The sequence below is a fragment of the Varroa destructor genome, unplaced genomic scaffold (assembly GCF_002443255.2).
Source record: "Varroa destructor unplaced genomic scaffold, Vdes_3.0 BEIS01000005.1, whole genome shotgun sequence".
Classification (NCBI taxonomy): Eukaryota; Metazoa; Arthropoda; class Arachnida; order Mesostigmata; family Varroidae; genus Varroa; species Varroa destructor.
The window spans coordinates 8,080,758-8,095,629 of NW_019211458.1; the positions used below are offsets into that span (position 1 = coordinate 8,080,758).

The window sequence follows — 14,872 nt, forward strand, 5'->3', positions numbered from 1 at the left end:
TTAATAATGTTTTGATAGATAGATGCATAGAATATGACTAAAAATATACGTGACTGAAGGATTACAGCCTCAGTAATTATTTATTAAGAACTAGTATTTAAAATGGCAGAAAAATCTGCGTAAAGTGTGTAACCTTTCTTCTTACAGCTAATATTAGATTACTATTTTGGCCAATATATTTTACAATAACAATTTACAAGATTTAACAGAGATTTACTTTGGTGCTGTTACGCATTATTACTTCATTACGAGTCTCAAATGTTCCAGTATTGTCTATTTTCAAGCGTGGATCTCATTTTCAAAGTATCTCCACGAAAAAGTCCATTGGCGTAAGATTTGGGCAATCGGCTGAGTATTCTGTGAGATCTCTTCCTGGAACCTATCTGTTTAAAAATTCTTATGAAGATATAGTCTTAAATAACGATAATGGCGTGTGGGTGCTTCGACCTGTTTTCCGTTTCCACCAAAGTTCTTGCATGGTAACACAGATTCATGCAGTAAACTCAAGCAATTGACACCAATCACTGCACTAGTGAAAGAGAATGATCTACTTAATCTGCTTGAAATATCGAACCACATTAGCGCCTGGTGAATTTACATGGCTTTTTTTTGCCAAATATATATATTTACAGTTGTCCAGTAAGTGCAATGTGCCGATTAATTGTATCATACACTCTGATTGTAGCTTCGTCGCGCCAAACAATCCTACCCACAAATTGTTCCACATTTCTTCAAGTACCATTCGCAAAATTCCTTTCGGTCCGGACCATATTCATTGATAGGATGTACCATTGTGTAATATAAGTTTACAGCTGTTATGCCTTAAAATGCGATAGGTATTTCATTTACTAGTGGCAAGCTCACGACTCTCGGACGTGTCGTTTCAACTATCCAGTGTTCTTCCTTAGCTGATGAAACCCTTTGATGTTTCTAGTTTTTCTGCACGTCGTCCATGAACACCCCCAAACGGTTCCATCCGTTCCAAAGTTGTCGTTTATCCGATCGATTGCATATCGCGTAGGTGGATCTGCCTGGAACTCTCGCAGTATTGTCTTTGCGCTTCTACTGCGTTTTCATATCTCCAAAAATGTTCATTTCCTTACTCAAAAGCTATTTTCAGTTCACACATGATTTACAATTAATTTCACCCTGAAAAGAAAGAGTAACCAGAATGTTATACCGCGTTGAGCAGCGTATACATTTCTGGATACCATGTGTACGCGTACATATACATATATTCAATTTGTTTATAATAAGGCGAGTCACATTTGTAACGAAGCAGTAAGTAACCTAACCTAACCTTTTGCTGAAGCTGATAAGTTACTGTCGATCGGTTGTAGCACGTAGGTATTCCAGTCAATATTTGTGAGCAAATAATATACGAATCAGACATAAAGCTGAATGTTGAACATTTTAATATTTTTTTTGACTCATTTGAACGAGCAAATATATACGTATATACCTTAGTGAACTCAGCATCAGAGGAGATTCGTATTAAATTTGCCTACGTTTCCACAAATTAGCAATATCAAGTAACCGGTTGCCTTCTATTGACAATACGACTGTACCGCCTGCGGGCGCACAAAACCCAGTGGGTCTAGGCTTCCATGAATACCCTATACGGTCGAGTGCAGAATAACAAAATACGACACACATTAAGCGGATTTATTAATGGGTTGTTGGCACACAGAGACGCATGCATATTCGATCACGGTAACATTCACTGTGAACAATAGGCGTAAGAAGTTTGGCTATCGAAATTACAGAAAAAAAAAGCTTCGCGGCTGCGACTACAGTCGTTTGACCTTTTAGCTGCGGGATATAGAATCGTTGTAACTTCACTCGAGAGCGCAATTATTTTATTAAGAATTAAGTCGAATCATGCCTAGGTAAACTTTTTTCATGGCGAAACGCATGGGTTATTCCAGTATTTAATGCTTCAACTTGAGCTTGAACCTCAGCCTGGTAGAACCGTCGCGCAGACGTATATGGTCACTAAATGCTTTAATGCTTGTAGAATGCATGAAGAAATTCCTATATTTCAACCTTGTCTGGAGAAACCGGACTCCCAGCAGTGCTCAACGAAACCATTTAGTTATACTTTCGATAGTACCAGATATTTTAAGTTTGGTCTACCAAAGCGTATCTAATAGCGAAGTAAATGGAACTATAGTCGTAATCAGTCAAATTGTGTACCCTTCGACCGCAAGCTCAACCACTGTCAAATGCATGTATTTTTTTAAAGGGTTCGTCAACCAAAGAGACAGTACACCCGCCCAAGTTCTGTTCTATGAGACCTGCGTTGCACACGTGTACACTATTAGAGACCGTATTAGCTAACTGGTAAACACGCAAATCCAACACTTGAGCCATGTTTTTCCTGGATGCGCTTGAAATAGGATCGTTTTTCGTGGACAACCACCGTTCCGCTAACAGCCTGTAGTTTATGCATTCACCACTCACACTGAATTTTTTGCTGCACACGTTAACTTATCAAGGATAGTTACTTTTTGATACAAGACTTTGCAATTTGTAACAATCAGCTATTGGCTTTTGTCCAAGTAAACGTGCGTATAGCAACTAGAGCATTCTAATATCAAAATATTTTCCCGCACACCCTACATTAGAAGATACTTAACACACAGTAATCTTGTTTTCCCAGCTGTTTCCTTTTCAATTGACCATTGTTTCCGTTAGCACGTATTTTTCCTAACGAAGGAATGAACTTTTATGTCAGCTTCCTGTTCATATATTTACGCTTATTACTACAAGATATTTCTATTGGTACTTCTAGAAAAATGAGACGTGATAGTTTTGTATTCAAAACGAAGATCCTTGTACGTTGGTATTCGTAGTACACTAGAAGTTCGTCTAAGACCTACGTCAGATACATTATCACATAGACTAATCCAATGTTGAAACCTTCACTGAAAATACGTCTGCCCGAATAGTGCTAACTTTTACTTAACTGTTACTGCGGCCTTTCTTTTATGCGTGAATTGTCAACTCACTCATTAATTAATCAACCACTGACACTTTTCCATCGAAGTATGTATGTACCATTCTCTACCGAATATTGCCTTTTTTACTAAAGAAGCTCTTTACAATATGGACACAAGCAAAAAATATCGAGCAGATGGCCAATGACTGAATTGTCGAGTGCCACATTACCCGCGAATTAAGATCTCGTGCAGTTCTTCGGGCTTGATTTTCCCGTAAACGAGCTCAGGTTTGGTACTCGGTAACTGTATTGAGGTTCGTTCGAACTTCGCCGATCGCATACTCCATCTTGGTTACTGCTGCAGTCGCTGTTTGATTACCTGCCGCCTCATTGTTTAATAGCGGATCTTTGCCAAGCATAGAATGCATATATACGAGCTTGTGGCTGAACGTTGAAAATTCATTTGAGAAACATGCACTGTATACTCCAGTGCTTGGCGCCTTGAATACTATGGAGTTAAACTGTTTCTCTTTATCTTTGTAGAGCTCCAGATGGGTCGGGCCAGTGATTACAAGGTCGACGTCGCGCTTTCCACCGTAGAGCACCTGGAACTGAAACGTAATTTTTGTTCTTTCTAAAACCTCCTCGTAGAAACACTGCACCGAGCTGTCTGGTAGCTCGAACGCTAGCTCGACCGCAACACCGCTCCGAAGGAGATTGATACTAAGGACAAGCAGAAATGCACCCCACATTCTGAATGTAACTTACCGCGCTTAGTGCGTGGTTTATAAATTCGTATCGACTTGTATTTTTGAAACTAATGGCAATTACTACCAAAATCAGTCGACATCAGTTCGTATTGTTAACGGTGGACGCACAAACAAGCTGTTCCTTTGTACCTGCTAAGAACTTTAACGAACAGGTCCATAGGATCCTTCTTTATCAAACATTCCAATTGAACATTCGTGCCTAGGCAGTTTTTTCTCTATGATCGAGTGAGCAGTACAGAATTGGTCATGTAGATATATCATTTTGGCTACGCTTCCAATTTCGAATGTGAGATATCGCGCTGATGGAAGAATTGTCTAACCGATGCGTGAATTCTACAACTTAGTGAGGGTGCGTGTGAACAAAGAAACTTTTTCTTATTGTTATTCTATTCAGTCATACCTGCCGTCTAGTAGATGTCGAAGCAGCGACTTTTGGCTATTTAGGCGTTGCTGAGTTGATTAGTAAAGTTTTAGAATCGACTACTAAGGGAAAATATTATAAAGCTGTTTTGAGAAACAACAACGTAGGTCATGATTTTAGGTCATATATTAGAAGGTGTCTTATAAACAGTACAAGGATGCGCTACATCGGCTTTAGGATATTCGACGTATTATATAAGTGTATTGCCTGGTTTAATCGAATAGTTTCTAAGTTATTAAATATTTTCCGTGTGTTTTTAAGAGGTGTTCATTTTAAATTTAAGAGCGGGGCAACATTTTAACAAAACTATCGGAACTACTTTAAACTTTTTCAAAGAGTTCATCCATTACGATTACGGGGGAAAAAAAGCGCCAAATACTCCGTTCAACTGATACGACTGTGATAGAAAAAAAAACTCGCAACGCTCAACTTTTCCTTGAAAAATAGTAACTAAAAAAATTGTTGCATGGACCGCCACAATTCACTAGCGTCTGTCTGGTGAGTATGGATAACTTTTTCGCAGTTTTCCTTTATGATAAATATCAAAATCGAGACCAAGCATAGGCTCGTACAAGAATCCAAATAACCAGAAGTTTTTACATTTTTGGCTGCTTCGATCAGGTCTAAAATTCTACAGGTTGAAAAAGACTGTGCCTGTTAGTTGAATAAGCAAACATGTGTTTTTCGTGGAAACGCAGCTGGGGCACTTTTTTGGGTGGCATAATCTAATTTTTTTAATTGTATACTCTTTAATTCGTCCTCACTAAAATACTGGATTTTTTTTGCTAATGCGTTTATTGATAAATGCATTTGCATTTGACTATGTAGACAGCCAGAATTGTGTGACTGGGGGAGATTTCAGCGGACTAGCTATGACAAGATATGTGCGGGTAGAGTTGCGGTAAACTGTAATCACGTAAATTTTAACCATGTTTAGTTCTTCGAGACCTAGAAAAATAAATTCACTAAATAGAACGAACGAAGCCTTGCGAAAATAGTGAATTATTTCACAATGTTTTTTTATCGCTGTCTCTATGTCTCTGCTTTGATTTATGATTTGGTAACCACATTTGTTTGAAAACACTAACTATTGAATTAGTCACAGAAGCGCGCGATGTAATTCCAGCCACGAGTACAGCACATCTTCTAACATAAAAATTCTGAGAATTTGGCCAAATCTGGTCGAGTTTGGTGAGAGACACGTTAAACGCGCAAAGAAATTACAGGAAAAATGAACATTTAAATACCTGTTCAGGCTCGAGTTGAGCATGCAGAATCGGCTGCTGGACCCCTACCATCAAAAACACGCGTTTCGAATTTGCTCAATTTAAGGCACTCTTCAACCATTCGTCCTTAGTTTGCCTTTTAAGCAGGACCACGATCTATATGAACTGATGGCAAAGCTACAGGCAGCGAGAGAAGGCGTTTAATCTTCAACACTTCGCTATTTAACAGTTGCTGTACATACACTGCCAGTTTTATGAAGAATTTGAAATATCGCGATGATTGTAAGATAACTGTAACGCTTACAATTGCTTATCATAAATTTCCATAAGCAAAATATGATTTTTGTGCTGGCATTCTGAAATCGTATTTGAGACCAAACTGTACATGTAGCGTACAAAATCTCTATAGTTGACACAAGTCGGAAGATAGAGATCCGCCCACTAATATACTAAGTCTCGTTTAAGGATGGGAAATATGAGGCTGGGGCATTGGTTAATTGGACTCTTAAATAGCGGTAAAAAAGTTTTGTATAAAAAAAAATAAATTTTTGTTCTGTTCGAAAGAACGAGGCAAACGTCTTTCTTTCTGGTATGTCAAACCTTTAGGACTGCTTCAATCGATTGCTGTCTACTGGCTGTTATATTTATTGTTTGCCTAAATCTCAGAACATATAACGGGGGCAAGAATTATATACTCTGGTAAAAAAAAATATTGTTATTTTCGTAACGAGAAGAAAATTTACCAATTAGGTTACAATGGGCAAGCACTATCCAAGTCTTGTGCGTAAACACTGCTATCTTTTGAGCTATCGGGAGATTCACCGACGGATCGTTCTGTTTGTAATACGCGCCTTGAACTTAAGTATTATTCAGCGTCCTAATACAGATAGCAAGAACTTGAGGTAACCTTTACCTGAGCACATGAAAAGCTGACTCGCTCTTCTTGTTAAGACAACGACGGATGGATGGGACGTGAAGAAGGATGTCAAAAAAAGGTGCTATTAAATGCGTCCTTTAGTAACTAATAGATCTTAGGAAATGAATCGACTCTTAGCTGTAGCATCGTATTATCACTAACCAGTTACGACTTAGATTAAATAGGATTACATCATTCCTATCTTGAAATTTCCATTTTTAAATAAAGCACTTGTATCCTGATATACCAAAACCACAAAGTCTGCAGGATAACAGGTGTCCTTTCAGCACAATTACAGATTGCGCAGAAATTGAAACATAGGATATAATACAACAGTAGCATGTTAAAAAGTTGATAAGAAAACACAAAGCTTCAGAGAAGAAGTACTAACAACAGATATTTGGCAGCAACTGAGTGAGGCTATCAGTGCGTCACGTAACAGCTATAATGTATACGTATTTTCCAAGTGTAAATAACAGTCGCACTTGGTGTAATGCCAGGCTTCCGTAAATGAAGTTTCGTAGATAGATTGCATCGGCCTACAGATAAAATTCTGTTTAAAATTTGTCTTCAGCAGAGTGCATAGAGCCATTATATGAGCACTGTTTAATTAGTTTTCAATTATAACAATCCACAAAAATTATCACAGCATATAAATTGACTTGGCGCAGAATATAGCTATTAGCAAAGGCGCTGGCTCAAAATTTATGTTATTAGCTTCCATTAAGCCATCCAGCGCCTTATCGTATAAAGATATAAATATGATAAGGATTTTTTTTAGCTATATTTTTTATTTATAATAATGATAAAAAATCATAATTAACAAGTTTTGGCAAAATCATTACAGGCCCATCAGTGATATTGGCATCGCGGAGCACACTGGCTCGCCACTGGCAGCCTCATCTGCGCTCTAGATCCTTCAATGGGTAAGCAATAGGTTAGCAAGAATCGATACTAAGTTGCAAGTACATCGATACTCGCATGGAATATATAATATTGATGACATTTTGATGGTGTAGGGGGACTCGACGTGCTTTCTATAACAGTGTTATTTAAGTCCACCAATATGCCTAATGTTTTGCAGGTCAGCCGCAAATGACGTTATTAAGCCTTTTGAACAACTGATTATTTTTTTCTGCTTATTAAAACAACACCGTCACATAAATATGACCTTTAACAGCAGAGACAGAGGAAACGGGCCAATATGCATTTGCAATTAGGGAAAATTTAAGTTTACAGTAAGGTAAAAACAAACTTACGATCGAAGTAGAGATGAACTAAATAATTCGAGTTTTACGTCCCGCATCGCCGTTTGCTTCATACAGCTGGCGCCGAACGGAAATCCGCGTGTGTCTTACACTCAGTTCGCGTCTTCTTAATATTCTCTAATTTCGGTTATCCTTTATTTTTAGCAGTCCTAAGAAGAAGAAGCATAGCTTTATTATTCATATCTAAAGTGACAAATAGTTTATAATGAACTTTCCTAAAATCTGCGGGTCATACAACCTGGCAGGCTTTTCCCTAGTAGATCCTGAATGTTGAAAACGAGTCCTGCTGCTGCTTTTGATGGAGTATTTTTTAATTTGCTTCCTTAAAATGGAGCTGTTCTTGACCACATAAGTGCCAACTCCGTATCGTATTCGTCATTCCAAACCTCAGATTTCGTTCCGCACTAACAAAGGATGTAGCGTTTCTCAAAGTTGCTTGCCGTCCAGAAAAGGGCCAGTTGAAAAAATAGAATTAACACGGCTTTGATGCAAATGCCAGTTTTCTGCAGGATGTACTAGTTTGCTCCTTCGCGCCCTCTTTGGCGCCAAATATAATTATGTATTTGGAAAACAATCCAGTGCTCGTTTTCTTAATCCTTATATCATAGCCTTAGGTTAGAGCTAACCGCCAATAAGCATTCTACCAATCGGCTGGCTTGCTGTACGTTCAGGATCGAACCTGGACCACAATCTTTAATTTCTAAGACTAGCAGGCAAATGCGTTATCCAAAAAGCACTATTCAAAAGACTATTTTCCTGTCAGTGACCCATTGTTGAATGAATGCATCGATTAATCAACAGCACCATAGCTAATGGACTAGAGCGTCTTATTTAAAAAATGGCCCGGTGAATAACGTAATCGAAATGCTCGTCCTCCGCAGCTGGGTAATGAATTGTGCAGAACTACTTAAATAAACAGCGTAGCAAAATTGTCTGCTACACAAGCGTAACAGTAACAGCTGCTTCTGCGTTACTGCAAAACCGCGAAAACTTAAACGTCAAGTATTTCTTACGATACGGGACGAGTTTAGTTGCTGTATAGCCATCCATTCGGCATTACCTGCACTTTACAGCATTGAAGAGGCTGGTCACAAGCCATATTACATGCCCTATTCTGATTCAGCTGCTGCGGGACGGAACATAGCATTAAAATATTCGTGTCTAACTGCTATTTGATGAAATTGTAACACGCGTCCATGCCGTGTACGAGATTGGAACTCTGAAAGGCTCATTACTGTACATTATTCAATATGGTTTGGTATATACATATATGTGTATGCGTACGTAGATGGGGACAACCAGCTGAGGGAAGCATGAAGCCTGGACTAGTCGCACCCAGGATTTGGTTCCCTGGGTCTGACGATTTGTCCATTGACCTAGGCTTATGGCCTAGCCTCCATATGAGCCCATTTATTAACCTCGTTGGCTATTTGCCAGCAAGGAAATTACAGACACACCGTTTATGCACTGTCTTCCACAGGGAAGTCTTAGACCGAATGGACGCTGCCATTTCTCATTAGAGGGTGGTGCGTCAGGACGCCTTGGGATGCCCGATCTCCTGAAATCTGATTTATGTCTACTATAAATGGAATACTAAGTATTGACTCTGAGCAGTACTGATAACATTATAATGAAAAAAATGTTGAGGACCTAAGCGAATCCTAAGCTTTCAGGATGTACTGCTAGCCTGATTGGTGAGGGCCTTAACTTACACAACCTTGAGGTTAACTGCAATTTCTTCTCCATTTCTTTAGAAGAAACGCTCTGAAAGAGCGTTTTCTTTTTTACTGGTGAAATCATGCTAAATCAACTACAAAAATCATCATAACAGAATATGTAAAAGTTAGATAAGAAGGTAAAGAGCGTCTATCAATTTAAACAGTTATGTACGAAACGTAGGGCTTATATATCTTTGGTAAGGTGAACAAGCGCACAAGCTAAACGAGGTTACTAGCACAAATGGGGCCAAGCAAGAAGGGCAAGATTTTTTTTAAACTTCTTGGCTTAAATTCCCATTGGTTAATCACGATTAATTATATTATTATATTTAATGGGGATGTAACAAGGCATAGAAAGAATGTGTAGTCTCTTTGAAGCTAGTCCCTGCTTGCAATGTTGATATCCGACTTCAAACAAAAACTATGCATAATCAGACGGTTTCAACTATGGGTACTCAATACCGATTAAATTAACCGATTGAATCACACTTTCTACTATCTACCTACCAGTTTAGCTTTTGAAAAGGTTTTTTTATCAAGATAGTGCTTGGCTTGTCTTCGATGGTCTCAAGGTGCCTGACTTCGGTGGTAATGTGGTATTCTTCGACGTGACCAGATCTATCAGTTGTTCCTATGCAGTTTCTCAAAGGCGTTGTCTGATCTACATTAACCCTCCTTTGACGGGGAATCAAAACCCTTTGTATATATTTTAGCACTTTTTCTAATCTAGCCATAATACTAGTTAAAATTAGAAAGTACTGTGTCCCCGATGACCTAGTGATACCTGTCTCTTCACTGCATTTGATGCCCAATTCTCCTTAAAACTTTATTTCTGGCAGTTCTTTCCACTTTATTATAGTTCCCTGCTATTTTGTTTATCTTTATCGACTACTCGCTACTTTGTTTTAACGATGTTGCTCTACCTCTCAGTCTCCCCTTACAAGGTAATTAATTACTTTCTGCAACTTCGATTTGTTACTTCCGGCCTGCTCTGCCAGACGTATCCGTTCTACCTCTACTCTACACCACGAGAGGTTTCGTGGGCTGTTAGAAGAAATGCTAATCTTAATTTATCTAATCCTCGTTGTTCGCCACTGCACAATCGTGTGGGGCCAAGCCATGGTTGTAAAACTAACCAGCGCTAAGTCCTACAAAACGTGCGATTTTCATAATCCCCCGTGCCTTCCCAGCGTCTCCTTACCGTCAAGGTCTCCGCACGCTTGCCAATATTTCCCAAATCCATAATCTCGACCTCTTCCTTTTAGCTTACTAACCAATTGATCTAAAACCTCTTGGCCATGATACTAGCGTTATTGTTGCTATTGTCATTACTGCTACTGCTATTGTTAGTTGTTTTCCTTTACCCTACTTCTTCATATATTCTTCCATTATTTCAACTGCTCATCTGCAAGTTACGAAAAGCCACTCAATGCTGAATATCTTCGTCTTCTATTTTTCGATTCAGAGAAAAAGGTTGAATTTCAGATGACGGTATCCCATGCGGAGACATTTATAGCAGTTTTATAGTTTGTACTTTTCGTTGTCGAAATAGCACAACGATAATGATGCTCGTGGCATTTTTTATTTACTGCTTTTATTGGCAACAATAGAGTTCTTATACATATGCTCACAGAACTGTGCTGCCGCTGTAGTGCAGAATTGTTGATCAATCGTTTTTCTCTCTACTTGCCATACAGCAGAAGAAACAGTAGAGTATGTGTAGAGGAATCCCTATAAGTAATCTGCCTATTCAGTATTCAGTTAAAATGGCCTTTGCGCATAAACGTTTTTTATTATAACTTGCGCTCTTTCTCCTTCGGTTTCTATTTTCATTTGGGATCAGACGCCTCACGGAGGTGGCTCCTCCGGCACCGATGGTGTGGCCTTCCCCCCTCGATAGGCCATCTCCAGTCATCAGTTCAGGGCCCGAGCAAAGAGAAAACGCAGGTGGATCGCAGTCGAGTTCGCCGTGTGCTGGTGAATGCAACGGAGACGACGAAAATGGATTGAAGCACCAGCCGGCAATGTCGAAGGCAACTCTCGCTAAAATGGCCCGCTTACGTCGAGAGCGACAACAGAAAGTTAGAAAGTAAGTAGAAGGAAGTTTTTGACTTATATCTGCTTCAGTTTTGGTTATGACCAAGCAACGAGCAGTGAACATGTTGAATGTCTGCTAATTAGTTTCAAAATGAAATGAGATAGCGTAATTGATACTTAGTAATCAACAGAATAATGTACGCAAAAATATTTCCTTATTAAATTATTTATATAGCCAGTATCTAAATAAAAGCTCTCTTCATTCACGCAGGTTGTGCGAGCTATGTATCGTTGGCGGGACTTGAAAGGGCAGTCCCATGGTCTTTTGTCTCAACCGGAGGCGTCTGGCCCTCTAAGCCGCTGATTTTCCAATACATCGTAGATTAATGAAATAGACATACACTCGTTTTGTGAAATTTAATTACATTGTTTAATACGTTAAAGACTATATTTGAGTGAATGAGCTAAAGCCAGTACTATTTTCCAGCGGAAATTAGAGAGATTCGTTCCAAAGATCTCGAAAAGTACGAAATGAGAGCCTTTGAATATTGAGGGGTGCTTTAAACTGGTCCGTATTGTTGAATTGGTAATGGTAATTTCCATAAATGTAGCCCTGAGGATTTGTCTAATTCAGTTGTCCTATTTGCAGCGCGGCATCAGTTCCAAACCTGGTAGCGCACCAAAGAGTTCTGGCAGGGATAAAAAAATCCCTGAAGCAGGTACAACAAAAGGAGAGTTGGACTCTACAGGTGGAGGCAATGCAACAGCTCGGCAGGGCCGCGGGAGCTCTCGATCAACACTTGCTAGCATTAGTAGTTAGGAGTCTTTTACAGGTAAGCCCTTTTTCTATGATATATTTTACATGAAATTCCGTACATCATAATTATGGAAAATCTGTCTTATCAAACCATTGCCCGTCATAGTAAAGATGCCAAAACGTAATGCAATACAACCGCTAACTGTTCAATGTACCTGCAATACTTATTATCTAGGATTTGATCTGATTTAATTATTAAGCCTTGTTTATGTATAACTGGAATATTTAGAAATATTAAACCATTGGTAGGGCAAGATGTATAGTCATTCAGACACATTCAACAAATTCTTCAAACATTTAGAAAACTAAATATTATTAAGACCACATCTTGTGTCAGTTTTATTTAGTCCACATCAATTCTAAGTTGGGAAATGCTTCCTAAATCCTGTTCATCGCATAGACAGCGAAAGTTGGCTGCTTCTGCGTATTCGTAAACCTTGGGGCGGCAGTTTTTGAAATTGATAGGTAACCCCATTGCTGAATGAAGTATCGAAACATCCCGGTTTATCCATATGTAATCATCGGTCACGCCTCACAACTTACCCTTCGGAGAAAATAGCGTTGACGCTAAGTAAATAAGGTTACAATAATGTGCATGAAAGATAAGTTAGTGAAATATATTGAATACTCCACAATGAATATTCGAAGATGTTTAGAGTTTCTTACTAAAATTGTTAGTATATCATATGAATGTTGAGTAACAGCCCTGTACGTTGAACATGATCATAAGGGCGTGATAGAAATGTATGTCTTCAGTGCAAGACAATTGAAGTTTCTTATTAATCTCTCATTGAATACAAAAGCAGAGGTGGCACTGTCTTTGTACATTGGCTGAGAGATGTTTTTGTTCCGGTTTTTAAACACGCGTGGTTTATGGTACAATATGGAGCCATTAAAATGGATTCTGAACCGGTAAAGTGTAACTATAGGCTGGCAAAAATTAGCGCCTTCGGTGTCTTTCAGTCTGTCCTTGATTGACATTAAAAAGCTACCGAAATAATATCGGCCAGGCCTACTCTATAATTGAGAGTATGTGTTACCGATAAATGATCTGATACTGAGTTTAAAAATGGTATTTTCAACGCACTGTTTTTATCTTTCAAATTCGTCGGTCGCCTGGAGCCTCTTTGGAAAGGAATCATTTGCAGCCGTCACCTACATTTTTAGCTGTACACTTCTCACCGTTCCACTGGACCAAATATCCTAGCCTGACTCCATAACCTTTTAACACTGCAAAAATACGCAGATCTAAAATATGCTGCTTGTCGCCACTCTTTGATATTGCTCTTCTGGACCCGAAATGGTCAAGTCTTGTAGTCTGAATAAACGACGAAAAAGAGTCGGGCCGACGAAGGAGACTCTCAACGATACACTATGCCTGATCGTGGCCATATATGCTCAAAAAAGACATAATATAGCGATATTAGAAGACAAGAGATCGACATTAGTTACGTGCCAGCTTAATGTATGCGATGCATGAGTAATAACATTTCAACGACACGTTGCGCCGTTTTCGTCATACTGGATCTATTTGTGCTTATAAATATTACATTACGCTCCCTTTTCTTGCTTCATCTATTTGTTTTCTAAAATTCCCGCAACCTCCTTTAATGTCATTATTAGGTGCCTGTATAAGTATAAACGTTTCGTGTTCGAGAAGTTTTAGTTCCTATAAAAACGACACATTTCATGTTCAAATTAAAAGGTCCTAATCGACTACAGTTCCACATAAAATTTCTGTGCACTACAAGGTACACTGTTAATAGAATTAAATAAATTATGTCTAGGCGAAGTTCTAGGCGTTTGGGGTGGATATTCTGATACAAAGTTAATACCCTGCGCCTATGCAGGACGGTAGACAGTGAAAAACTTATTTTTGCTTTCATAACTAATAGTATATGTATAATATTAAATTCGACTGTTGTCTCCATAATAGTACCATAAGGGAACAAGTTATGATCCCAGTTAGATACGTGTTGAGCAAACGGTTCGGTAGAACAGAAAATTTTCCTCTGAAATCCAACTAAAACTTACAGTTGCAATTGAATTCATTGGCGGTCATAATTTTGATCGACAATCGTATTTACACCTCAATCATGCGAAATACTCTCGTATGATTGAGGTGTAACAATGCCTGATACAGCATTGAAAAAGCTTCAACAGCTTCAACAAAAGTACAACAGCTTATGCGATCGCGTATTAATTGATGCGCAACGGGGGTCTGACCCCCCTAGTTGCCTATCCCAAGTTAGAGCTCATATTTGACTTGAGACAAGCATTCTCTTGGCGCCACGTCGAGCGAACGATTTTGCAAGAGGCTCTTTTGTGTTAAGGAGCAAAGCAGCGCCAACTTCGACTATAATCAGACCGACTGTTGGCGAACTTTAGCTGAAGTCTTACTATAGATGTCCTTAGTTATTAGCGAGTCGATACAATAAGACGGAAACGCGTATTAGAAGGACCGACGTTACGGTCCTCATGGTCCTCTCCGACATCCACAGAACTCCTCACACAAACGAATCCACCTACTATCATCAGGTTCGACGTGACTTCAAAAGAATCACATCTACGTAATAAATCACATTGGTTTAAAATAAAATAGGCGCTTTGCTAAGTTTCTATGGCTTGACAGAATCAAGAAATTCAATAGGCAACAACAATGCAGGGATACGTACAACAATGGCTCAGACGATAGAACAGCTAGAAACTGTATCAGCTAATAAGGGTGTAATTTATGGCCTGCATGTTATGTATATAT

At 38.9% G+C, this 14,872-nt stretch overlaps 2 protein-coding genes across 16 annotated transcripts in view; one reads left to right on the forward strand and one right to left on the reverse strand.

The window, feature by feature from the left end:
* The window catches only part of mtDNA-helicase (mitochondrial DNA helicase), a 38,262-nt gene that overhangs the window by 9,666 nt on the left and 13,724 nt on the right, over positions 1–14,872 (forward strand). For 4 of the 6 annotated variants that reach the window (XM_022807656.2, XM_086989712.1, XM_086989713.1 and 1 more), the window contains exons 2-4: positions 7,122–7,200; positions 11,104–11,349; positions 11,932–12,130. In XM_022807656.2, the coding sequence (XP_022663391.1) occupies positions 7,122–7,200; positions 11,104–11,349; positions 11,932–12,130 (524 nt within the window). Of the gene's footprint in view, positions 1–7,121; positions 7,201–11,103; positions 11,350–11,931; positions 12,131–14,872 lie in introns of those variants that run through there. The other 2 variants (XM_022807657.2, XR_002673681.2) reach the window with 2 other exon arrangements.
* LOC111251245 (transmembrane emp24 domain-containing protein 7-like) lies at positions 51–8,439 on the reverse strand. 10 transcript variants are annotated; one of them, XR_015328052.1, is made up of 5 exons: positions 7,781–8,439; positions 7,534–7,691; positions 3,172–3,546; positions 1,463–1,616; positions 51–1,149 (listed from the first exon to the last, which is right to left on the reverse strand). XR_015328052.1 is itself a non-coding variant. In XM_022807660.2 (2 exons), exons 1-2 carry the CDS (start codon positions 5,428–5,430, stop codon positions 3,226–3,228), a joined length of 378 nt encoding a protein of 125 aa, XP_022663395.2. In that variant the 5' UTR covers positions 5,431–7,501; the 3' UTR covers positions 1,652–3,225. The 10 variants fall into 10 exon arrangements, 1 of the variants encoding a protein (XP_022663395.2); XR_015328049.1 differs by having other exon boundaries at positions 3,172–3,552; positions 7,781–8,437; XR_015328053.1 differs by lacking the exon at positions 3,172–3,546 and having other exon boundaries at positions 7,781–8,438.